Source organism: Pelobates fuscus, chromosome 13, assembly GCF_036172605.1.
Source record: "Pelobates fuscus isolate aPelFus1 chromosome 13, aPelFus1.pri, whole genome shotgun sequence".
Taxonomy (NCBI): Eukaryota; Metazoa; Chordata; class Amphibia; order Anura; family Pelobatidae; genus Pelobates; species Pelobates fuscus.
Window position 1 is genome coordinate 53,110,559 of NC_086329.1, and position 24,528 is coordinate 53,135,086.

The 24,528-nt window shown below is 43.1% G+C and overlaps 2 protein-coding genes across 4 annotated transcripts in view; one reads left to right on the forward strand and one right to left on the reverse strand.

Moving 5' to 3' along the window:
• The window catches only part of SETD3 (SET domain containing 3, actin N3(tau)-histidine methyltransferase), a 54,610-nt gene extending 32,163 nt beyond the window's left edge, over nucleotides 1-22,447 (reverse strand). The window contains exons 1-6 of one of the 2 annotated variants that reach the window (XM_063439411.1): nucleotides 22,353-22,447; nucleotides 7,696-7,828; nucleotides 7,322-7,436; nucleotides 4,432-4,524; nucleotides 2,113-2,261; nucleotides 538-610 (exon numbers count right to left, since the gene is read on the reverse strand). In XM_063439411.1, the coding sequence (XP_063295481.1) occupies nucleotides 538-610; nucleotides 2,113-2,261; nucleotides 4,432-4,524; nucleotides 7,322-7,424 (418 nt within the window). In that variant the 5' untranslated portion in view covers nucleotides 7,425-7,436; nucleotides 7,696-7,828; nucleotides 22,353-22,447. The remainder of the gene's footprint in view (nucleotides 1-537; nucleotides 611-2,112; nucleotides 2,262-4,431; nucleotides 4,525-7,321; nucleotides 7,437-7,695; nucleotides 7,829-22,352) is intronic. The other variant, XM_063439412.1, reaches the window with a different exon arrangement.
• A 259-nt stretch (nucleotides 22,448-22,706) lies between these two features.
• Nucleotides 22,707-24,528, forward strand: part of CCNK (cyclin K) — a 32,184-nt gene continuing 30,362 nt past the window's right edge. For both annotated transcript variants that reach the window (XM_063439747.1, XM_063439748.1), the window contains exons 1-2: nucleotides 22,707-22,807; nucleotides 23,518-23,758. In XM_063439747.1, the coding sequence (XP_063295817.1) occupies nucleotides 23,562-23,758 (197 nt within the window). In that variant the 5' untranslated portion in view covers nucleotides 22,707-22,807; nucleotides 23,518-23,561. The remainder of the gene's footprint in view (nucleotides 22,808-23,517; nucleotides 23,759-24,528) is intronic.

Genomic DNA, 24,528 nt, shown 5'->3' on the forward strand with positions numbered 1-24,528 from the left:
ACGATTTCAATAGAAATCTGCAATTTTAGAATTAGGGAAAGAAACAAGGATAGAGACAGTCAGGGAGGTTTTCTTCCACTTCTGTTCGCTCCACCAGGCTAACAGAAGTGGAAGAAACTGTACTCAAAGCTTCAACATAGAGAATTCTCAATAAGAAACCACTAACAGGTGTATTCCCCAGCACAGATGAAAAGTATGTGTGTCTAAGAAAGAGGGGAGGGTTTACAAACTGCAGTTTGCAAGCTGTTTCTTCACATGCACAACACTCCCCCCCCTCCCAAAAAACAAAACAAAACATGCATGTTTAATTTGGGGGTTAATCTACTAAAGTGTTAAACAAAATAAAAAAACTACATTTTCACAGGAGGGCTCCATTAATGTGTTATAGTACCGTATTACCGTACTCCATTATGTATGGCTATATTTTACTAGTAGCCTCCCTTTAGCCTTTTTATTAGAAAAAAAAAATTGCCAGCCAAACAAAAGGTTGCGCACCCAATTAGCAAATGCTCCTTTAGTATAGCCAAAGGCACTCACCCAGCACTGAGTTCTTAGCCGATTCCACAGTCATTAACAACTTTCTAGGAACCCAAAGAAACAACTCTTCTGCCTGTAAAAAGCAAAAAAAAAAAACATGTTAAGTTTATGCCACTACATTCTAAGCACTATAAACATTTCATCTCACTGAATTAGCTGGGATCCCCAGGTGCTGTCCAGTGTAAACCATTTTTGAGCAGTTTATTATTGAATGAGATCCCTAGCTACCCATAACCCAACTGGAGTTATGGTCAGGGCCGCCATCAGGGCATGACAACCATGACGGTTATCATGGGCCAGGCGGTCCTGTGGGCCCGGACTGCTTGCGGAGTTTCAGGCCCCACATTTCCTATGTGCACCTATATATAGCGATTTTCCTGCAGGCACCCGACTCCTGTTCACTGCAGTGGGGGCCCGCAGCACACTCCAGCTTCCCTTCCCAGCAGCTCTTGTGTGTTTAGCATTTGTGAGCGCCGGGGCCGTCATAACGTTGTCACAGGTTACCACGGCAATGCTCCGCACAGCACGCAGGCCGCTCTCGCGAAAGTTACAGACAGAGGAGCTGCTGGGAAGGGAAGCTGGAGTGTGCTGCATGCCCCCACTGCAGTTAACAGCGCCTGGCCACTGGACCACCAGGGAATGTGATCTCCCCCCTCCCTGGCCACAGGTAAGAAGCAGGGAGGGGGAATAAAATGTTTAACAGGTGTGTTAAAAAAAATAATAAAAAAAATAAGTTCTCTCCTCCCCCTCCCCCACTAACTGCAGCTCCTATTTTACATACACTACATATCTACACAAACACACACACTATGCAGTCACTATACACACACTACATCCACTACAAAGTCACTATACACACACACACTACATCCACTACTCAAACACTATGCAAACGCACACTGCATTCACTATACACACACACACACTACATCCACTATGCACAAAAAAATCCACTGTATTCAGTATACACATTATCTCCACTACACAAACACACACACTGTGCATTCACTATGCACAAACACACACTGCATTCACTATGCACAAACACACACTGCATTCACTATGCACAAACACACACTGCATTCACTATACATATATATATATATATATCTCCACTACACATACACTGCATTCACTATACACACTACCTCAACAACACAAACACACTGTGCATTCATTCTATACACACTACATGCCTACACAAACACACTGCATTCAATATACACACGCTACAAACACACTCTCTGAATTCACCATACACAAACACACTGCATACCTGTGGGCGGTTTCGGGGGGGGGGCCCCAGGGGCCCAGACCGTGAGCTGTGTCAGGCTCTGCATGAGGACATCCAGCGTCAGATTTTTCCCCATAGGAAAGCACTGATTCAATACTTTTCTATGGGGAGGTCTAATGTGCGCACGGCACTTGCCACACATGCGCATTAGTGCCCGCTCATCGCGGGATGTCGGAGGGGTGTGGAGCATCGGCGCTGGGATAAGTAAATAACGTGTTTTTACGACTTAACAGAATACAGTCTCCAAAACCACAAACTTTACATTAGAAGTCTTTATATACCTTTATTTCTCGGGTAGCTTTCAAACCGAAGCCTTCATCTGGAAACTCTGCTAATTCAAAGCCATCGGTCGATGCACCATTCTCAGAGGCCCATTCTAATAGTTCAGAAAAATAATCTTCCCTTTTCCCATCAAATATAACAGATAAACCTAAAAAATTAAATTTTAAAACATTTTTAATAATTTCTTCCTTCGGATTAGCAACAGTATAATTCTAGCAGAGATCACAATACTAGCAGAGATTCACACCTCCAAACACATTTAATCCAGTGCTTGCATACTGGCAGGGCCAAGAACTGCCCACCTTGCAGCCCCCTGCTGGGTCAGGCTATTACGGCATTCTTCTTGTGATATACATTACACTGCATGCAGCACACCGCCACCCAAGTGCCCACCACCCAAGTTGTTCCTCCTATTTAGCATACTGGCACCCTTATCACCAGATGGATACCTGGAGTGGACAAAAGCTTCCCACAATAGCAACCTGTGCGATGTTACTAGCTTTTAAAGTGAAGGTATACCCATCTGTCCCGCACACATGATTGGAAAACACCGATGTACAAAGAAAAGCCTGGTTTTATATTAGGGACCATGATATGAAGGGGAATCTAATTGTTTTTCCATATTCACTCTTCATTAGGTTTCCTGTTCAGAAAGAAACAAATTCCCATATATACTGCTGCAATACTACAGGACAAAACATTAAAAAGCCATAGCCAACTAACCACATTCAATTAAAGGATAATATTGTTCCCATCATGACAAACATGGCTTATTGCCACATTAGAGGATATAACATACCTTAAAGAGACACTATAGTCACCAAAACAACTTTAGCTTAATTAAGCAATGTCGGTGTATATATCATGCATCTGAAGTTTCACTACTTAATGCTCTGCCAAAATCACTTGTTTCTGTTTATGCAGCCCTAGCCACACCTTCCCTGGCTGTGAGGGACACCGACTGCATAAATAAATATGTTAGATGTTAACTTACTTTAAAAAGGTTTTATCTCCTGCTCTTAAACTGAACTTTATTCACATGCAGGAGGCTATTGCAGGCTCTAGCAAACTATTAACAGAGCAGGACAAAATTAATTCTAAATGAAACAGAATCTGCATTAAAAGAAGCGTAATCATTAGCTCTAAGTTTACAGGAAGTGTTTAGGAAGGCTGTGCAAGTCACATGCAGGAAGGTGTGACTAGTGCTGCATAAACAAAGTAATGTATCTTCTAAATGGCAGCGAATTGAGCAGTGAGACTGTAGGGGCATGATCTATACACCAAAACTTCTTAATTAAGCTAAAGTTGTTTTAGTGACTATAGTGTCCCTTTAAATCCAGCGCTGAGACCAAGTGCTTCCTGATATTCTCCTCATCTACATCTGCATCACTGGGTCTTGGTCCGAAAAGCATTTGATTGGATCACTACACGGCTTAGAATGCATGTGTGAAAGTGCAGGCATGCTGCGTGCGAGACAGAAGCTCATTACATCGGTCACCAGCGTGTAGTGCATGCTGATGCCAGATGTAATTTTTGCACAGGATTGGCATTAGGCATATCTAAACAGAGTTGAAGGCTACCCCAGTCATGTGTGACAAGGGTGCAACCAGCCCCTGGCACAAAAGTGCAATCCTCTCAGTACATGCAGCGTTTCAAGCAGGAACACTGCATATACAGACTACTATCATCATGATCACGTCTAAATGCAACCATGGTGGTTGGAGTATCCCTTTTTGTGGGGGACACACTAAATATCAGGGTGAAACACAGAATGTGACGGCAGATAAGAACCATTCGGCCCATCTAGTCTGCCCAATTTTCTAAATACTTTCATTAGTCCCTGGCATTATCGTATAGTTAGGATAGCCTTATGCCTATCCCACGCATGCTTAAACTCCTTTACCACTTCAGCTGGAAGGCTATTCCATGCATCCACTACCCTCTCAGTAAAGTAATACTTCCGGATATTATTTTTAAACCTTTGTCCCTCTAATTTAAGACTATGTCCTCTTGTTGTGGTAGTTTTTCTTCTTTTAAATATAGTCTCCTCCTTTAATGTGTTAATTTCCTTTATGTATTTAAATGTTTCTATCATATCCCCCCGGGGGGGAGACGGACAAAAAAAATAACACTTAAAATATGACTTTTTTTTGGTTTAGTTAAAATGTGTCTTTATGTGTTTACATACTCGGAACTGTAATTGTTACAAATAATGATACAAAGTAGAAGAGTATATCCGAAAGTGAAACTAAAGGGGTTCTGTGATTTGGAAATAACTTTTGGAATAAATGCACATTGCAAAGCTGGAGACAACAGACCTTTCTGCTTTTTGCGGATTCTGTCCACAAGGCTTCGGATTTGTACATACTCTTCCCACTCTTTCCCAGGTATGGAGTTAGGGTTGCTGCACTCTGAAGTAATAAAAAAATAAGTTAAAAAAAACAAAAAACAATAAACAAACAAGCATTAGTTTCTTTCACAATGTCAAATTTCTGACATCGAAGCATAAAATGTGTATGCATATATTAGAATGAATAACTCACTTTACTGCCCCTCATGGTTTGTTTTAGTGAAGCCCCTACTTATCAGATGCACAACTGGTCTGAAACAGTCCAAGTGTAAATTTTACAGCTTGATCACCCGCATAGTTCCAGACAAAGATAACTTAAAGGAAAACTCCAAGTACCATAAACACTAAAGCACGTCATTGTGGATATAATCATCATCGAAATCCCATGGGGAAAGCATTGGATTGGCTAAAATCGGTACGGAGGCGGGGCCAAATGCAATTTTGTCCAATCAGGACCTCCTCATAGAGTTGCATTGAAAGGTCTATGAGGAAAATTCAGCCTGGGGACGCTGAACGGCAGGGTTGCTTACTGTGCAGCCCTGAGCCAGGAAGCTCCTCCAGTGGCCACCTACAGAGTGGCCACTTGGAGGTGTCCCTAGGGGCAATGTAAACACTGTCTTTACATGAAAATGCCTGAAGGGATCTATTATATTCACCAGAACAACTACATTAAGGTGTAGTTGTTCTGGTGAATATAGTGCCCCTTTAACCTTCGACCTGACAAGCATCGCTTCACACATCGTTTGTGCTGGAAATTCTCTTCATTTAATCTAAACACAGCAGAAAAGTGCTTAGATAATTGGCTGTGAGCAGCAGTTGATTGCTTGCAGCCAATCAGTAAGCCCTGCGCTGCAGAGCATAGCTCAATAGAAAAAGGATAGCTCCTGGGTAGGATTTTCCACTTCTCTTTGTGGCAGAGAAGTGTGGAGCAGCGCTAGTCAGGCCCTAGGTAAGAAGTCAAATAAACAGTTTGATTACATACATTGAGGGGGCAGCAGAGAACTCATGGTACCATAACAACTACAGAGTGATGCAGTGGTTATGGTTACTGGAGTGGTTTTTTTTTTTTTAGAGATGGATACTCCCATGGAACAAGGGTAAGAGACCAAAAATATTTCTTATACTCATGTGTATGTATTACAAAGTAACACACACCGATTACAAGTCATGTAATCAATGGAAATGCATGGGACAATCAGAATACTTAATTTCACTTTTACTAAATATATGGCTTGAATTTTATAGCTTAAATGACTTGCTCATGTTGTAACATTAGGTGTTTTGTTTAAAATATTGAAAGAATAGAGTATGACCCAAACGAATAAACTTTGGTGGGGGAAGCCTACGGGCGTGGCTACTCATCTGCAGTGGGGGAAATACATCTTTCCTTCGCTCTCTCGTCTGTACTTTTACTTATTATTCTCTTTCCTCCCTCTTATTCTACTGTACTACTTCACCACTCTTGGTCTCTTCTTTTATTTCCCTTTTCTAATGTGCCGTTCTATGACAGCACCTATAATACGAGGCTGAGGTGTAGGTGGATTGAGTACCAAGGGCTGATTTTACCAAATTAAGGGAGGTGGGGAGGGGGAAACAATGAAGCTTTCCCTTGCAGGTGCGCTCCCAGTGTTGTCTGCAAGGGTCTGTTGTCAACGCAGTGCGTGCTGACAACAGACATCATTTTGGCACAGAATTGACATTAAGCAGCCCAGAACAGAGCTCCAGGCTGTCTAAGTCAGGTGTGCCAGGGGTTGGACTAGCCCCGGGCACAAAAGTTCAAATATCTCTGTATGTGCAGTGGTTGCAGTAAACCTTTAAGTTATTGTGAAAAATATAAGCAACAATGAAATACAATAAAATAAATAAACCTATACAATCCAACTCCCAGGGCATCCTGTACGAGTTTCATATGATATGCAAAGCTTAGTCTCAATGGACAGATCTAGATTTTAAGCAGTAGATGGCGCTGCATCAAATTCCATGGTTTATAATCCATGTTTCTTAAACAGTCAGATGCAGTGTAATCCTTACAATTGGGGGTTTCTCTGGTTGCACTATTATATGTATCAAATAGAAACATAAAAATAGCAAAGCGGAATGGTGTTTATTAGCTATAATGAGCAACTTATAGCGGCACTGTCATAATCCATGAAAATTGAGTATTTTACAAACATAGAATCTTTATGAAATACTAATTCCGACTGTGTTGGAATTTCACTGAAATACTGAGACAATTGTAGGGACTACTTTGTCTCTGTATATTTCCTCCGCCTGACTTTCCTAGACTCTGGGTGGAGATGCAGTGTCAATCCAGAGAGCCGTCACCAGTGATGACTGCAGGGAATTGGCCCAGTCTACGGAGGATTCCGCAGGACCTCAATGCTGTACTCTTGCACATGCGTGAGAGTAAAGCACTAAAGATTCAGCTCCTGTAGTCGACAGGAGTTGAAGAGGATCCACCGGAGGATGATTGGCACACCTGTGAGGGACAGGCTCAGGTAAGTAGAACTCGCCTTTACCTGTACCCCCAGCGAATTCAATAAAGTCCTTTAGTATGTACGTGTATGTCTGTGCATACTTGTATGCGGACTAATGTTTTACTGCTACTGCTAATTGGCTTCAAGATGCTCTATCAAGGCATGGCTGTTCTGTTGTATATGGATGTTCCATTAATAAGTACCTAATGTGAGTTTGTGTCAGAGCGGACAAAACAGCCGAAACCATCTTCTCACGTGTACGTTCATATTCCAATTGTAGCAGGGGATGACTGTTTAAGTGTGAAACGGCAGAATGATCAGAGAAAGTGGATACATAGCTCTCAGCTTGCGGTGTCTGACTAAGTCTTACTGAATACTTACTCTGTAACAGTTCACCAATCAAATTCATCATTTCTTTTGGGGAAACGGCCGCTGTGGCTCCACTCCCAGACTTCTGAGTCTTCACTCTACTCTTCTTACCCATCTTGGAGTTCAACTAAAAAAAAAAATACACGTCAATTAGCCTTGTGCACACGGAGGGTGGAGTATGTTACTACCACTTTACCAGGCACAGGGAATTAAAGGGACACAGCTCTTTATAGCATTTATTAACTCCAATTGTCATTGGTCATTAGATCAAGAACTGTCTGGACAATTAAGCCAATCCTAGCCCTCCCACAGCTCTGTGCACATCTCGTGAATAAATGCATGGCAAAGAATTAAGTGACGAGTAGTTAAAGAAACACTATAGTCACCTAAACAACTTTGGCTTAATGCTTCATGCTTCTCAGGTTTCACTGCTCAATTCACTGCCATTTAGGAGTTAAATCACTTTGTTTCTCTTGATGCAGCCCTTGTCACACCTCCCCTGGCTCTGATTGACACAGCCTGCATGAAAAAAATGGTTTTACTTTCAATTTACCTTAAGACAATTGTTTCTCTTTCTTTGTAAATCGAACTTTATTTGACATACTGGATGCTCTTGCAGGGTCTAGCAAGCTATTAACATAGCAGGAGGATAAGAAAATCTAAATTAAACAGAACTTGCAATAAAGGAAGGATAAATATTAGATGACTTTACAGGAAGTGTTTAGGAAGGCGGTGCAAGTCACATACAGGGAGGTGTGACTAGGGTTCATAAACAAAGTGATTTAACTCCTAAATGGCAGATAATTGAACAGTGAGACTGCAGGGACATGACCTGTACACCAAAACTGCTTAATTACGCCAACGTTGTTTTGGTGACTATAGTGTCCCTTTAATGTGGTGCAAGAAGTATTTTCAATGTTTTAACAAACTGGTAAAAATCACAGAGGAGTTGTATGACATGAGGAAGCCATATTTCCACGTAACAAAAATATGCCATGCTTTTCAGATGTAACAATATAATTACAATTATAATAAACAGATTGAATGGGACCTCTGATGGCATAGCAATAAAGGTTAGGACGGTCATTTAAGGAAATATAACTTTTCATCACCATTTTTTTGCTCTATTACAACTGGGATCTTCTTTGTCGTGATCTAGAGTTTTAGTGGTTCAGTCAACTGAAAGAACAAACGGCAAAATTAATGCCAAAATATTAATTTGAGGAAAAATAACTCCAACTCAGTTATAGATTGTGTAGTTCTAATAGCTATATTAAGAGGATAAAAAAGAAAGAAAAAAAAAATTGCTTGGTTGTAGTTTTAACAGATCATGGTAATTCTTAATGTACTGAAACCCTGAAGCACCCTAGAGTCGCTAGTCACATTTTTTGAGTGAACAGTCACGTTGATTGTTTTCACATGACAATTAGACCGTGTATGTACCGCATGGTTCAGTATGGGCTTTAGCAGTAAATGGGATTCACCCATTCCTTTCTAAAGCTCAGTATTTTAATATCAATATCCGAGCATGCACAGAAGTTCTAACAGGGGTATAAATCATTTAATAAAAGGAGAGATGTTATGACAGAGGAATTCAGAGCTGGCTTTTCCGCAGCATAGGAAATAAACACTAATTTTCCTTTGACATAACCCTCTTGAGCAAAACGGCTCGTAATCTCTATTCTAAAATAAAAAAAACACATCACACTGAACATGTAGACTTAAGCCTCAAAAATACAACAAGCCTGTGTCACTTCATCCTACAAAAAGATAATTATTTTGTCACTGATTCCATGGCAACAGATGAAGGGGATTATTTGAAATATCACAGCACATGGCTGGAAAATGTAGAGAACAAGTCTCTCTCTTTTGTTGCTTTAAATGCGTGTTAAAATATGAGCAATACTTAGCATATGAGTAAAAAACAAACAACTTTTAATATATAAAGGCCTCCTAACAGTCCCGTTTCCAGAGTGACTGTTCCAAATTCAGTGTCCTGTCTGGCAGTCCCACTTTAGTTCCCTGGTGTCCAACATCTAAGACACCAGGCTTAGCAGCATTCCCTGTATGGTCCTAAAGGCTGGGGGTGGCAAGGCAGCCTCTCAGTGGCCGAGTCTGCTACTTTTTCAGGTATACCCCACTCATTATGGGCACCGCTAGAGGCACAGGTTACATCACAGGTGATGCACCCTCAGGGCACCCACCCAGTCAGGATTGTTGGGAGATCTGTCACACAGTTACACAGGTTGAAAAGAGACACGTGTCCATCAAGTTCAGCCTCACATCTGTTTTCGCTGTTGATCCAGAAAGAAGGCACAAACCCAATATGAAGCACTTCCAATTTTGTTCAAAATTTTTTATTTTGTGCATGGAGAAAACACATATAGCATGTCATGCCACAACAGCTTGAGTATGCGGAGTCAAACAAAGATTTGCGGTAATTAGGCAGTGGATAAAACTGTGCACATACAAGCTTAATATGAGTAGAATGGACATAAACGATTTCTGACTGCGTTGCCTTAGGTTACTGTATATTTGTAAATGGCTAAGCTCACATGTCTAAGCAGTATGTCAAAATAAGAGTTATAATTTTAAACTAAAAGTTATAATAAGTTGCGCGCATGTTGATTATAAGCTGTTGCGTTAAAATTAATAGCACTAGTATTGAGCTTGCAACAAACAGGTTTGGTTAACTATGCAGCTATGGTGCTATAAAGTAGGTAATATAACTGTGGCTAAGACATAGCTTAATACAAGGCAGCAGTAGCTTAGTGAGTGCTAGGGGAGATGTCAACAGGGTTACACATGGCTGCGTTTGAGTGGTAGTCAGGCCTCTGGTAACATAAAAATGAGCAGTAATTGGAGCAACAAAAGAAAAAAACAAACGTTGTAACAGAGGGTCTTGTGGGTTCATTTGGGGCATATGAGGCTGGGTACAGCGAGTACTATGCCTGGTATTGAGTCCAAGTCCCAGTTGGGTCAGCCGATGCCGTGTTGGGGCTGAGTGTGCGCCCCCTGCGTTGGTCGGTGCATTTGGCTCGGTCTCTCCAATGTGTGGGAGCCTGGCGTCCCTGTGTCTTCTAGGTGTGCGTTGGTCGGTGAGACGATTCTCCGGTGTGCAGCTGTGCTGTGAAGGGGAATATGCGAGCCTGGCTGGACTTCGACTCTTGGAGCTTGTGAGTAGCTTGTGTGGGAGGCCTGTTTAGCAGCCTTGTTCTCTCGGGAGCGGGGGTCAGTATGTTCGCCCATGCGGTATGGCGCCGCTTTGCAGGTTGCAGATGTCACTGGGCGAGAAATGGGTCTGGCAAGAAGGGTGGTCCCCCTCTGGTGTACGTTCGAGCGGGAGCAGGCGCCCGGGAGATGTATTGATTTCTTCTGTCGTTTGGGCGCTTGGTGTAGCCACCGTCGGGTGGCCACCCTGGGAGCCGCTGGCGGGTGTCTGCTTAATTGGTGGTGGGTCATAGGGTGTATCCACGCCGCTGCGTGTTTCAGGGGGGTTAGCAGGGCTGTGCGCGTGTCTCTAATGGAAGCGGGTCCCTTGCCGGGTGGTCGGCCGCCTCCCCCATGCTGCAGGCTCTGCTCCGTTTTAGGCCGCATGGCTGGTTCAGGCTCTACCAGTGCGAATCGGTGCCGGTCTGGTATCGCTTTGATCCCTGCGAGGTACTGCATCTTGTTCCAAGCACCTTGAGTTGCTAGCACCTGTGGTTTGGACAGGATTGGTGAATTCGTGTCTGCTGGTGCTGGAGATTTCAGGATGCACGTCCGGCCATCTTGGCTGTCAGGCCCCGCCCCCCCACTTCCAATTTTGCAACGCACTAGGAAAAAAAAAATCCTTCTTGACACCAGAATTGAATGAAAAAGCTATTACCCTACAATTTAAAAATTATTTCCTTGAATATTCTGTTTTGCATGTACGCATCCAGTTGCTGTTTAAACATGTTTACAGACTTTAATAAAAACACTTCTTCCGGTATCATTTTAGCACCAACATATTCCACAAAGCTTTACAGTTATTAAGTGTGCATATATAACTGCAAATAATTGACAGACAAAATAAATGTTGACAGATGCAAGATGTGTAGAGAAGGGCTTTGCCAAATCCCAGGCGCCAGGTGATTGGTCAGCCCATTCCCTCCTCTTCCTGTCACAATCCCCGTGCAGCTCTCTTTGTGCTAGGAGGAAGTTAAGGGTACTGTAATTACTTCCTCCCGGTGCAGAGGAACAGCAAGCTAACCTAGCAGGACACCAGTTAAAGACGGCTCTGCTCCCCGCCCCCATGCCGCATAGCTGACCCGTCTACTGCCCGCCTCCTGCCCCCCTGCCGCACAGCCGCTTGCCCGCCCTTTCCCCTGCGTGACCTCAGCAACGGGAGGAAGTTATTGCAGTTCCCATCACTTCCTCTCAGCGCACAAAGAGAAGGAGAACTGAGGGAGTCTGGACAGTGGCAGCCAGTTCTTATCAGCTGCAACCAGCCCCACTAATATGAGGTCACCTGCTTCTGCCCAGTCCCAGTGGACCTCAGGGAAGCCACACTGCTGAGCCCAAAAGGTAGGAAACAGGAGGGTGGCTAAAAAAATGTATTTAAAATAAAAAAAACTGTGTATAACGGTTTGTGTATTTGTCTGTGTGTATGTATGAATGTTCGTGTTTGTGTGTGTATGTTTGAGTGTATCAATAATAAATAATACTTTGTGAGTGTGTGAGAAAGTGTGTTTTTCTCTCTCTGTCAGACTGTGTCTCTGTCAGTGTGTGTGTCAGTCAATGTGTATGTTTTGGTCATCAGTCCACTCCGATCGCATGGGAAATATGTTTTTACTCATCTTTTTTCCAGCGCTGTGCCCGTCTCGCTGCAGCTGGCCCGCCTCCGTAGCTGAGATTATCAATTACCAATCAGCATCTCCTTAAAGAGATGCATTAAATCAATTAAAAGCATCTCTATGGGGAACATTCAGCACCTCGGTGCAAAAGAGCGTAAAGACGTGGGATGTAGGGGCTGCACCTTGTGCAGCACTGAGATAGGAGACACTTTAGTAGCCATCTGAGAGACAGCCAGTAGAGGTGTTACCAGGCAGCAATGTAAAAACTGCCTTTTCTCTGAACAGGCAGCATTTACATTGAAAAGTCTGCAGGGACAGGCTATATACACCAGCGCCATTACATTAAGCTGTAGTGGTTCTGGTGACTACAGTGTTGCTTTAACAATTGTATATTAGTCTTTGGGGGGGGAAAGTGTAGTAAAAGTCTAAAAAGAGAAAACATTAAAAAATGCCAGGGGAAAGAAAGACCCCACTTCATAAGTAGTCAATCCATCTAAATCGCTGGGCGTTTTCCTCATCTTCCAAGAGTGTCCGGTGACCACACGCTTAGCTAATGCGTTTGCAGCTTCGCGCAGTTCAGGATCTTCAATGAGCAGAGAAAGCAGCGGCAAATCATTCTTAAAGGATCACTATAGTGTCAGGAAAACATATCGGTTTTCCTGACACTATAGTGCCCTGAGGTCCCCCTCCTGTGGCGCTGAAGGGGTTAAAACCCCTTCAGCAGCTTACCTTATCCCAGCGCTGGGCTCCCTAGGCGCTGGTGACCTCTCCTCCCCCCGCCGACGTCAGCAGAGCCGAATGCACATGCGTGGCAAGTGCCGCACACGCATTTAAGCTGTCAATTTTTCAATGCTTTCCTATGGACGCTCTGCGCGATGGAGGCATAATATGCTTCCAGCGTCGCAGATGCGCCTCTAGTGGCTGTCCAGAAGACAGACACTAGAGGCTGGCTTCACCCCAAATGTAAACATAGCAGTTTCTCTGAAACTGCTATGTTTGTATCTGAAGGGTTAAAACCTGAGGGACTTTGCACCCAGACCACTTAATTGAGCTGAAGTGGTCTGGGTGACTATAGTGTCCCTTTAAACAGTTTGACTACTCACTGTAGGGAATCACCCTGAGTCCCTGACCATTAAACAGATCCCAAGCAGCAACTACCTATACATACAGTGTTTTGGGAGTTAGAATCCAACAACAGAGGAGGAGATGATGCATTAGCTACAATTTATTTGCCTGAAGCAGTTTCAATTTATTAAATCATTCACTCTCTCAAGTCATAGAGTAACTTGACTGCGTGACTCTCACATGGGAAACCAAATATTCAAAGAAGTTATAGACGAAGTTAATAATGGTCGCAATCATTACACAGCACATTCCCATTCAAAGCTCACACAGAAGGAACAAAGACATACACAAACAAATACAGAACAATGCTGACTGGGTTATTCACCAATTGTTGGGAATTCACCATCTAACTGCAAATTTTATGCCAGAAATAGTTTTGAGATTTCTCACTCAATCCTGCTGCTTCCAGTGTTTTCAAAAGGAGCACTATTTAAAAAAAAAAAAAAAAACAGAGCACCAAGATTTATTGAGATATGCATGGTATCTTCACTAAAGGGTGAATGATAAGGAAGAATGAATTTTAAATAAAAAAAAAATAAAAAAAAAAACACACACACACTGAAAACACAATCGAGTTGGAGAATTTTTCCAATACTGCAATTTAGTCGTGTGAGCATCTAGTCCGGGGGTAGGCAACTTATGACACGTGTGCCATGCACGGCACTTAAGGCTGCTAGAACCAAACAGGCCTCTCTGTCCCATCAGGAGTCCCAGTGAAACTTCCAATATCTGCCAATACAAAAAGGTGGTGAAGGACAACCCTTAATTTATGCGTTGCAGCACAGAGAGTGATCTCAGATCACTTCATTCCAGCAGAATACAATGTGAGCAAGATATCACTTTGCTTCAGAGGGATTTAGATAGACTGGGGGACTGGGCACTCAAATGGCAGATGAAATTTAATGTTGAAAAATGCAAAGTTATGCACTGCGGCGTAAAGAATACACAAGCAACATTTACCCTTAATGGAAGCGAATTAGGGATAACAACACACGAAAAGGACTTGGGAATAGTTGTAGACAACAAACTATGCAACAATGTGCAATGTCAATCAGCAGTGGCCAAGGCCAGTAAGGTATTGTCATGCATGAAAAAGGGCATTCATTCTCGGGACGAGAATATCATTTTGCCTCTTTATAAATCACTGGTAAGACCACATATTGAATATGCTGTGCAATTTTGGGCACCTGTTCTAAAGAAGGATATTATGGACCTAGAAAAAGTGCAGAGGCGGGCTACAAAATTAATAAAAGGAATGGAACATATCAGCTATGAAGAAAGGTTAACAAATATAAACCTATTTAGTTTAGAAAAACGTCGCCTGAGAGGGGATATGATAACAGTATACAAATATATTCGGGGCCAATACAAACCATTGTGTGGAAATCTATTCAAAAACTGGACTTTACATAGGACACGAGGCCATGCGTTTAGACTGGAAGAAAGAAGATTTCGTCTAAGGCAAAGGAAATGTTTTATTACTGTAAGAACAATCAGGATGTGTATTTCTCTGCCTGAAGAAGTGGTTTTATCAGAGTCCATACAGATGTTCAAACAGATGCATACTTGCAAAAACATAATATTCAAGGATATAATCTTTCAATGTAGGGTAATAACTGCTTGATCCAAGGATACATTTGACTGTCATTCTGGGGTCAAGAAGGATTTTTTTTCCTAGCTTGTTGCAAAATTTTGCTTCAAACTGGTTTTTTTTGCCTTCTTTTGGATCAACAGCAAAAAACAAACGTGAGGAAGGCGAGCTTGATGGACGCAAGTCTCTTTTCCGCTATGTAACTATGTAACTTGTGAATAGGAATCCACACTGTAGTAGAGCAGCCCGCATCTGCTGTTGCAGCTCCTGTCCTTAAATGCACTCTCCAGTGCCAGGAAAACAATCAGTTTTCCTGGCACTGCAGGTCCCCTCTCCCTCCCACCTCCCAATCCCCGGTTGCTGAAGGGGTGAAAACCCCTTCAGTGACTTACCAGAGGCAGCGACATGTCCCACATCGCTGCTTCTTCCTCCGCCGCTGCTCCCACCGGCCGGGGAGACCTAATGTGCATGCGCAGCAATGCTGCGCATGCGCATTAGAGCTCTCCATAGGAAAGCATTGAAAATGCTTTTCAATGCGGAATTGAGCGGCGCTGGAGGTCCTCACACAGCGTGAGGACGTCCAGCGACGCTCTAGAACAGGTTTTCTGTGCTATAATCCAGTAAGTGACAGTAGGTGACAGTAAGTGACAGTAGGAGACAGCCACTAGAGGTGGAGTTAACCCTGCAAGGTAATTATTGCAGTTTGTAAAAAAACTGCAATAATTACAGTTGCAGGGTTAAGGGTAGTGGGAGTTGGCACCCAGACCACTCGAATGGGCAGAAGTGGTCTGTGTGCCTGGAGTGTCCCTTTAACCTGTACCTGGCCAGCCTGGACCCCACTAGATCCCAGGGAAGCCACACACACTGCTAGATATACACAGAAATGCAGAATAACCCTCCCCTCATACAAATAATACGAACAGCCCACATACAAACACACACCCACAATACGCGCAAACGCAACACCACTAACAATCCACATACATGCACACAACTCCACAAGCAGCCTCTCACATGCAATACCCCAAACATCCCCACACATACACACACACAATGTGAAATATCCATCCACACAATTCCACAAGCAGCCCCCAAACACAGCCCACATTTATAGGTATCATACAAGATACCACAAATTCCTCATGAACATATACAATATAATCGCTCATATACGCACAAATACAATGATACAAAGCAACTGCTGTATATGGAACACAAGCAGCATACAGCAACATACACACCTCAATTTGAGAAAAAAAAAAAAGGGAGACACGCTACAAGACATCACAATCTCATTTCGGCACAGTGCTGCTAAAAGGTTGCCTACTCCTGATCAAGTCCTTCCCCCTCCTGCTTTGAAAAAGAGCCATGCTGTAGTTGGGAAAGCAGTGGGAGATCACGGCACCCAGTCCAATTATCCAAATTGCTAACAGATTGATAGCCACAACACCAATACCCACAAAGATTGGTTGATTTTTTATTGATTTAATAAACTTATTCAACTGTCAAAAAGGTTTACATTTTGAATCTATTTCTTCGACTACTCAAGGTGAAATTCTATGCTATTCTACAATCTATAATTTTGTTTCCTTTTCACTTAGATTAGCTCTACTGAGAAATGATACCCCCATAAAATAATTGATGTACTATAGCAAAGGTATGAAAACCGGGCCTAGGGATCACTCATTTTAGCATGTCCCTTAAAGTGTTTACTTCGCTAAACTCTAGATTTTAGCGACTTAAATCCGAATGTAAAAACTGGGGCTAAAATAGTTGAGTTGTTCGTGCCTCAGTTTATTCGGCTCTTTATATTATCCTGCTCTTAAGGCAATACTGTCTAGAAGTTAGTTTCACCAGACACACAATACTGCGGCTGGCACCCAGTGGTACTACTCATAGTCCTTACTTGTTGGTGTTGTTTTAATGTGTTATGATTTTGTCTGATTTGCATGCTTGCAAAGCAGCACTGTGCTTCACCTGATCTTTCACGGTGTCTAAGCTTATTATTTAAAAAAAAAAAATGTGCAGATTGCTTTTCGTGAAATTTAAAAACTAATCTCTTCTCCTGATATTCTGTAAAGGCTACCAAACTGATGTAACTTTCCATGCACAACCAAAATAAAGAATTATTAAAAAAATATATATATATAGTTGTGACTATAGCTGAACTGTCGAATGTTTCAATATCAGCCTTAATTTTAACTCTCTAAAAGTTTAGTGAATTACTCTTTTCGGAGTGTTTTTTAGTGGCATGGCAGAGGTCTATTTATCTTTTTAATTGAAATGTACATGCATTTTATGTTACTGTGCAGTAAAGTGCAGTGCTCCTGTCCTTGTAACCCTGCGATGTAAAACACTGCAGTTTTGAAGAAACAGCCAGATGACACGTTTTAACAAAACGCAGCTTTTCAAGACATTGCACGGCGCCCTGCTTGGCATGTGGTGAGGATTGCAGAAGGGATCTTGCGCAATACACGTAACCACCTCCTCATAAAAAAAAAAAAAAAACTGTTCATCACTTTGACAACATTATAAAAAACACAAATGTGAATCAAAAGTGCACTACATAGTCTTCCTAACAGATAAAAAAAACTCAAATGCAAGCGAGTTCATAAATCAACATAATATAGCAACAAATTCACTTTAAATGAACACTAATCACCAAAACCACTACATATTAACCAGGACTAGATTTACATCACCAGTACCTGTACGCACATTATTTTCTAGCGTCCATGAATCTGCCCTTCTAACCTAACAAAATAAATTAATAATAAAACCAAAACTTGAATGTTTAAAGATGATAAAATTTGTTATATACATATATACACACAAACACATCGCACAGGGCTGGCGGATTGTGGCAATTGCTGTGCATGCAGCTTGTGTCTTCAATTATTCTCTATGAAAAGCATTTTAACCCCTTAAGGACACATGACATGTGTGACATGTCATGATTCCCTTTTATTCCAGAAGTTTGGTCCTTAAGGGGTTAAAGGACCAGAGATAATCAGGATTGATAATTTCAAAAGCGAGCAAATTAGAAGAGTCTACTTTGGCACTGGATTCCAAGTAAGTTTAATGGAGTTTTCCATTTTTCCTTTCTTTATATCTGAAAGTCGTCACATTTAGCCATCACAATGAGAAACATGCAATGCTGTGAGCGGATGTGTAGAATGTCCGAAAGGCCCCAACTCTTCTTTAGAAAGGAGCAGTGAGAATGCCTGGCACTGTATATGAAAGCTTTAAGTACATTTACACATGCACAGATAAGCACAAACAAACCAAAAAAGCCCATCATGACAGTAAACATTCGTGCCTGGGAACAGCCAGGCGGCCTTGACCATGACAAATAAAAACACTGGCGCTCTTGTTCATCTTTATAAATATCCACTGGATATAGACAAAAAGGTGTTTATTCTATGATCACGTAATCAAAAAACTGATAAAGGAATTGAAGATTTTAGTCTCAAAAAAACATGTTAAAGTTTTCTAGTCAATTACCAGCTTAGTAACACGGTTATTCCCTAAAGTATGAATGGTCTAGAATTCAAATTTAAGTGGAAAAATATTATATATTTAAGTAATAAAAAGTTTCACCTTAGCGGTTTTAGCTTAAAATGTGAAATTCACAACAATTCACACTTTTGTGAATAACTGTGTGAATGTAGTTCAAAAGACCTAAACTTCCAGAGAATTAATAAAAGTGCACATTTTTGTACAAAATAGCTCCATTACATAAAAAGCTGTGATGCATATTGTCTTTCATTTGGCTAGTTTGTTCTTAAAGTGGCCCTATCACAGTCTGGGATATTTACATAATTTGCAAAGACCCAGATGGTGACTGCACCACCGGCAATACAGTGGGTGAGGGGTGCAGGAAAAGTTTAGTTATACTTACCTTAACCTGTCCCTGCCGGCTACCGCAATCTTTATCCTACCAGTCCTCTTCAGCAGCCAAGAGCTAACATCACCGTTGTGCACTCACGCATGAGCGAGAGTACAACACTGAGGTCCATGGAGAATCCAGCAAGATCGGGGGATGCTCTATTGACAGGGCCTTTTCACCTCAGCAGTCACTGGTGATGACTGCTAGACAAAAGGTAATTCACCTTTTGTCAAGAAAAAAAAAAAATGCCATAAAAATGTTATCGTTGTGAAATACTCATTTTAGATTGGGGCGGGTGGGGGTGACAGGGCTGCTTTAACCCCTTAAGAACTTGTCCCATGTCACTTCTCTCAGAGGTCCTGTCATATTCAACTATACAATGTATAACATTACCATCATGTAGGCGCAGCAATGTTTACATTGAATGATTAAATACACATCTAGTGGCTCTCCTCCTGTCAGTCATTAGAGGTGCTTCTTCCTCCAGAACAGAGTTAAACTCTGCTTACAGTAGCATTTGATTATAGGAGTGCAGTGTTTCGGCACTCATGTGTGTCTTGTCCACCAATACTTCTCTATGAGAAGCACTGGAGTGGAAGAAATTGCGGAAGACGCCAGCAGGCATCTTGACTTTTATCATCTATTATTATCATAAAGACAGACCTAAACCCCAATAAGCAATAGAATGACAAAATGGAAGGCAAACAGGTCCTTGACATTCCCAATGTGTCTGCTTTGTCCAAAATGTTGCAATCAATTAAAAACTGTGTAGCTAAACCTAACAGCCCATCATTTCAGAACAAAACCATTTACATATGACGGTTTCAACAATGAACATCTGTCAAGAAGGTAGACAATAATAATCTCACAAAAAAATTAAAAAATATCTATCCTCAAAAAAAGTTGCTAAAGGTCACAGACATATTTAGCGTCAAACCATACATCTCACTCTCTGCTCTGTTGAGCCATATTGACAATGACTTGACAATTATAATTTCATAAAACCAAGACTGTGGTGAGAGTGCTGGGAAAAGACTAGCTCAGCTTGGACTATAACCAGTGTCTTCACTAGGCCAGTGCATACCACCACCGAGTTCAGTCATATATCCAAAACAGAGGTGGCCAAATGTTGAACCCAAGCATTTATACAACCAGAACAAAGCATCAACGAATTTGTAGTTCAACAGCTAGCAATCTACCTTTTGGCCTTATCCCCAATAAAACACTGGAGAGGAAGTTACAGAACTTTGTGAGAATAGCAAGATGCAAGCTGTAATGCAAGTGCTGGAGGGATTATAACGGACAACTAATTTAAGAACGATGGAAGGCAGTACCGATATGACACGAACAATAGCCAGGGAAGCATACATACCCTCACTACTTGGGATTTCAAACTGCATAAAATAAAATAAGGTTTTCTGGAACAATGAGGTTTGATTATCTTGCACAGTCGATTCACTTGTATTTTTCATGAATGAAACTCCTGCTAACTGCAGAACTACTTAGCCGATAGACCAGAGGTTAAATGTATATGCTAAACAATTGCACAGAGGAAAAAAATATATATTTTTTTTAAATGGACCAGGCTTGGCTGCGAAAACAGCCACTTCCGAATAAATATAATCAATATTGGCAGTAAAGAAAATTAAAAAATAACAGGTTATTTAGTTTGTATTTGGAATCTATATTTAAAGCATTGTGTGCATAATGAATTATAAAAGTGAAGGTAGTCCGTATGTCACGTTACAACAAATGTCCACGTAAGCTTAAGTGCCAGGTGTTGCTTAAGCCTGGCCAAAGGCCACCAGACTCACTATCCATTAGTGGTAATGGATCTCCATACTCATAAAATGGCACAGTGAATGAGAAACCTGCATAGTGTTACTTTTTAACAGTAAGAGGTTATAATCAACATGGCATACGTGGCATGAAACTCACGTATAAACCACTGCCAAATTTCTGTGGGGACTGCATACCTGTGACACATTGTTTACAAGTTTCTGGAACCCCTGAAAGTTAGTGACAGATCTCAGGCTTCCAATGACACTGAATGTCAGTGACAAATTTCAATCTCCTAGGGCCCCTATAAGTCAGTGACATAGAACAAGCTGTATGGGAACCTAGATGTCTGTGACAAACAGCTTACAAACATTTAAGGACCCAGAGATCTTAAGGAGTGATTCAATTCAAGCCTCTGTGACCCACACAATTATAAACTTCTATCTAGATATACTAAAACACTAAATGTTTGCAAATAAATAGATTGCAATGGATGTGACCAGCTTAGAAAACTACAGGAGGCCCTGAACTTCCGTGACAGAGTGCAAGTTCCTGGGCCCTGTATGTCTGTGAGAAACAGACTGTAAGCTCCTAGAGCCAATAGAAGCAACAAACATTGGAAGCACCAGGAGGACTAAAGATGTCAGATAGAAGGCATTCTCCTTGGAGCCCTGGATATCAGAGACAGATAGACTGCAAGCTAATGGGGCCCCTGAATGTGACAAATAGACTGCAAGCTCCTGAGCGCCTTGGATGTTAGTGACAAATTCCTAGATTCTGTGGTGCATGGCTTACAGTGACAGGCAGGATGCAAGCTCCTGAGGCCTCTGAATGCCAGGGACAGATAGATTGCAAGCTTGTTAGCGCCCTAGATGGCAGGGCCAGAGGGACTGGAAGCTCTTAGGTCTTTGAATGCCAGGGACAGATAGACTGCAAGCCTCTGAGGACCCTGGATGTTAGGGACATTGCAAGCTCCTGGGCCCCTGGGTGTTAGGGACATATACATTGCAAGCTTCTGAGCCCCTGAATGCCAGGACAGGGGATAGATTGCAAGTTCCTAAGGGCCTTGGATGTTAGTGACAAATTGCTAGATTCTATGGGCGTGGATGGCAGTGACAGATAAGAAGCAAGCTCATGGGTTCATTGAATGCCAGGGACAGCTGGGTCCCTGAATACCAGGGACACAGATTGCAAGCATCTGGGCTCCTGAATGCCAGGAACTGATAGATTGCAAGCTCCTGAGCCCCTGAATGCCTGGGACATATAGAGTGCAAGCTCCTTGACTCCTCATTGCCAGGAACAGATAGATTGCAAGCTCTTGAGGGCACTGGATGGCATGGACAAATAGATTGCAAGCTCCTGGAATTCAATGACAGATAGATTGCAAGCTCCTGGGGCCCCTTCCTAGCCAGGGACAGATAGATTGCAAGCTCCTAGAATTCAATGACATATAGATTGCAAGCTCCTGGAATTCAATGACAGATAGATTGCAAGCTCCTGGGGCCCCTTCCTGGCCAGGGACAGATAGATTGCAAGCACCTGGGGACCCTTCCTGGCCAGGGACAGATAGATTGCAAGCTCCTGGGGCCCCTGCATGGTTTGGACACATAGATGACATGCTCCTAGGGCCTGCTGATGCCAGGGACAGATTGATGACTAGATCCTGGGCACCCTGGAGGGTAGGGACAGACAGATTGATAGCTCCAGGGTCGCTGGATGCCATGGACAGACAGACTGCAAGTTCCAAGAGCCATGTATATCAGGGACAGATAGATTGCAAGCTCCTGGGCCCAGTCAGTGCCAGGCGGTATATTGAGGGGGTGGGGAGGGGAGGGCACTTACCTCCCGGCTCCCTCCTCCTCCTGGCACCTCTAACCGTTACCGACTGCGCCCGTGGAAAGGAATAGCAGAGCCCACACAACTCAAACTGCTTACTCCCAGCGACCCCGCCTCTCAGAGGAGCTACCTCAATGATTGAACGACAGAAGGCCAGCTCTCTCAGGCCATTGGTTACTCCACTTGTCACTCAAATCCTGGCCTGGCCTTCGAGGCAAGGCGCCGTCAAGTTCGGTTGCGTCTCAGCTCCTAGTAGCCCCGCCTCTTTTTAAGATCTCCTGCTTCCCCATTGGCTGTTACAGCTTCTTTTTCCTTTTAAGAGGTTGCAGGGAGGAGGCGTGGTTTGCGGATGACGTAATCGCTGTGCTATTTCCCCCAAGATGGCGGCTCGTGCAGTGTAGAGTGATTCCAGCTCCTGGAGGAAGAGGCTGGGATTCCCGTGGCCCCTCTGGGTGTATTCGGTAAGGCCAGGGCTCCATGGTGAGGCGGAGAGCTCCAGACTGCGCTGTAACCTTTTAGCAACGGATTTAGTTCCCACTTGTATTGGTTTTCATTGGACAAGTTTAAGCATGGTAATGGCAGGCTCTATTGTAAAGGCGCAGGGGCCAGAGACAGGGACAGCCCCCCTGAACACACACCCCTGAACACAGGCCCAGAGAGGGACAAGCCCCGACCCCCCCCCCCCCCCCCTGAACACTGTCCCAGAGAGGGATAAGCCTCCCCCCCCCCCGAACACAGGCCCAGAGAGGGGCAGGGGGGTCATCCCTGAACACAGGCCCAGAGAGACCTGTGTAACGCCATAGAGCAGTGGTGGGCACCCTTCACCACTCTAGATGGTTTGGACTTTATCTCCCATAATGCTGTTACAGTGAGATGTAGTCCACAACATCTGGAGTGCTAAAGGTTGCCTACTTTTGCCATAGAGTATTCTGGGGGGGTCCCTGCTCAATGCCATGGAGTGGTCTCCGGGCTACCTTTCCAATGAGTTGTTTTGGAGGTCCCTGCACAAGTATGCAGAAATCTCACAGCATAGTCTTAAAGGTTCCTGTACAATACTGAGGGATGGTCTCATTGTATGTGTAACTCTATAAAAAAAAAGTGGTTGATAACCGATAATGCTGTCTGATAAAACTTGATCAATAATGTTTTGTGTTCTGTCTTCCCAAATCAGAGTTTATTTGCAAGTGAAATAAAACCGGAAGAAATACTGCTTCTATGAAGGAGAATAAAGAAAATTCAAGCCCATCTGGGCAGTCTGGTGGTCCAGATGACTCAAAGCCTTGCTGGTATTGGGACAAGAAAGACCTGGCTCATACCCCGTCACAGGTGGAAGGGCTTGACCCTGCTACTGAAGCAAGATACCGCAGAGAAGGTGCTAGGTTCATATTTGATGTTGGAACTCGACTTGGCCTGTATCCTTTTCCAGATTATTTTGAGAAGTTTGATACAAACAGAGGGTCCCCATGCTGCTCACAGATCAGCCGCTTAGTCTGCTTATTGCTGATGTTGATGTTGTTGGTGCAGAAGTGTAACATCTGGATTACTGATATGCCGAGCAAGGGACTGGAATAGGGAACCCTCAGATTGTGTAAAAACATTTTGACAGGGCAGGAGGATGTTGTCATTGGAATGCTGACAGTTTGGTGGACTATAGTGGTTGTGGTGCCTAAAAGGTTACTCCATCCAAAAATGCTTTCGAAAAGTGGGAAGACTTGCTGTCTGATGTTAGATGCCAAATTTGCACAAGATTAAATATTAGACACCCAAGTGCGTTGGCACCTCCAATTGCATAGTGGTTAATCTCCATATGTGCAGGGTTTCATAGTAAAACACTGCACATAAAAACTCCAGGCACCATGACCACTTCAAATCAGTAAAGTGGTAATGGTTCTTGGAGTAATCCTTTAACCCAGTGATGGCGAACCTGTGGCACGCCGTGCCCTCTCTGTGGGCACGCGGCCACAGGTCCGCCATCACTGCAGAGTAGGCACCTGCCTGCCCGAAATGGCAGGCGCCTACTCTGCTTCCGGGTCGGGAGGCAGGGGAGGGATCTTTGCAGCAGCTCCCCTGTCCTCCCGCGCGATGCTGTGTGGAGCGTTGCTGAGCGTTACCATGGCAACGCTCCACACAGCATCGCGCGGGAGGACAGGGGAGCTGCTTCACAGATCCCTCCCCTGCCTCC